Genomic DNA, 2,171 nt, shown 5'->3' on the forward strand with positions numbered 1-2,171 from the left:
ATTTTTTCTTAAATACCCATTAGTTCTTTATATTTGCCTCTAATGTTTAATAATGCAGCTTGATTTCTTAATAATATTTAATAATTACTTAACTATAATTGTATTTGAATTGCAACAATAATATTTACTTTGAAAGCCTGTGTTCAGCTGGTCTGATCCAGATGGTTGCTGAGGTCTCGACAGTGGTTTTGGAGGTAATTCTTTAGCCTGGGAGGAACAAAAATAAATGCACATAATTTTAAAGCCATGTTTTGACTTCATGAGCTTATGTGGAAACTTTTATCCTATGCACTTATTAAGGAGGCACCCTCAAAGCTCACATGTGCTCCTTTGGGCGCATGCAATTGACCTGGATGACAAGATGTAGGTGCAGATGGGGATCCTGTTACACCTGGAAGTTAACCTCACCCCGCACCCCTGACAACCTGTGCAACCAATAGCCAAGGTTGTATTTTCACAAGGACTTTATGTAAGTGAAACTGCAAAGGAAGCTTAGTAGGTTACTAAGAACCTAATATCAACAACAGAATATTCTACGGAAAGAAAGCTCCCGTGACTGCGGAGAGAAACTTAGACACCAGTCATTACCGTTGCCTTCCTCTGCTCCCGGGCTGCTTTTCTCGCGTTGATTCTTTGTGCCTCGTTTTCATACTTTTCAGTAAAGGAATCAAGAATTTCATAAAGATCTTCTGCTTGCGCAGGCTGAGGTGTATCTCCAAATAAAATGTCATAAGCTCGGATATCTTGACAATAAAATCTAATAAGGAATATAAAATTAAGAGCGTTTCTGTAATGCACGCAGGTCTCTTCTGGAGTCAAACACAGCACACGCATACACACACATGATCGCTCATGTACAGCACTTCACATGTGCCGCTTTTCAAACACTTACTACAGTCAATATCTGCACGTTCAGCTATTGAGTTTACCCTTGCAAGGTCACTTCCAGAAGCAACTAACATAAATGTTCTGACATGTATCCTTCCTCTATTAATACAAAAAGTACATCCACATATACATACAAATACTTAAACATGCACATGTACAAGGGTACTTCAAAGTACTCATAGAAAGATTCATATTATCTTTTAAGTCTATTTTTCCACAAACTTTTTGAAGTACCCTCATATATAAATATACACACATTTATATAAAACACTTATAGAAATACACAGCAAGCACGTACGTTTGTATAGGTTTTTACTTTTTAAGTTCCTTACAAAAATGGTACCTACACATATGGCTTCGTAATTTCTTTAAAATGTTTATTTTTATCAAAATTATGTAAAGATTTGCCTTACATGTTTGGAAGCCCTGCAATTCATTAAGAATTATATTTGTTTTAGTTTATCCAGAATTTAGTTGAACTTCAGTGGAAAGTCTGCCAAAGGCCTAAAAGCAAGAGTTTCTAAGAGCATTCTTGATGTTTCTGAAATTAATAAGATCAGAAGTAATATTATCAAACGTGCTGCTGAATTCTTGGGAGCACAGGCGTGGTAAGCTTGGTATAAGCTTCCATCTCTTGCAGCGGCGCCTGCGTGACTGGTAAAGCATGCGTCGACCACCAGCAGTGTCACTCTGCCAGGTTGTGATTAGTGGAGTTTCTGCCAGGTCCACAAGTGGTCCTTCAGCCAGTCCCAGCTTTTTATCATTTTCTGGGACTTCACACATACTGTAGTGGTAATTTATAAGATTTGTAAGATTTGTAATTTTTAAGAGCTGCTTTGGAAAAAATTAGCCAGATGCCATTTTAAGGTAGAAGTTTCCCTTCACCTCTTCGGATACTTCCAACACCTTTTTTTGAAAAAAATCAAACTGTATTTTTAATTGAAATTGGTCAGTTTGATATGGAGGAAAGACAGAGTCAGACTGTAGGAACAGGAAACCCCTTCCAATGAGGACCATTCTGATTAACCCACAAGTTGGGACTGGTGTTTACTCCACAAATGTTCGAAAAGTATACTTAATATGATGCACCCAGCAAAGACAGTATTACGTAGCCAGTAACTTATGCTTCCGATTACTATATTATAATGCTATGTGAAAAAAAACTGTATTTACAATTGAATGCATACTACCATCACAATCACACACGAGGACACAGCACAGCTATACTTAGAAAACGATAGAAGGCGGTGGAGCAACATGCAAACAGCGTTAGTCTTCAGGGG

The 2,171-nt window shown here is 37.7% G+C and overlaps 1 protein-coding gene across 2 annotated transcripts in view; it reads right to left on the minus strand.

Moving 5' to 3' along the window:
- Positions 1–2,171, minus strand: part of SH3YL1 (SH3 and SYLF domain containing 1) — a 44,392-nt gene that overhangs the window by 14,069 nt on the left and 28,152 nt on the right. For both annotated transcript variants that reach the window (XM_008584367.1, XM_008584366.1), the window contains 2 exons: positions 589–757; positions 129–207 (listed from right to left, as the gene is read on the minus strand). In XM_008584367.1, the coding sequence (XP_008582589.1) occupies positions 129–207; positions 589–757 (248 nt within the window). The remainder of the gene's footprint in view (positions 1–128; positions 208–588; positions 758–2,171) is intronic.

Source organism: Galeopterus variegatus, unplaced genomic scaffold (assembly GCF_000696425.1).
Source record: "Galeopterus variegatus unplaced genomic scaffold, G_variegatus-3.0.2 Scaffold3247, whole genome shotgun sequence".
In the NCBI taxonomy this organism is placed as follows: domain Eukaryota; kingdom Metazoa; phylum Chordata; class Mammalia; order Dermoptera; family Cynocephalidae; genus Galeopterus; species Galeopterus variegatus.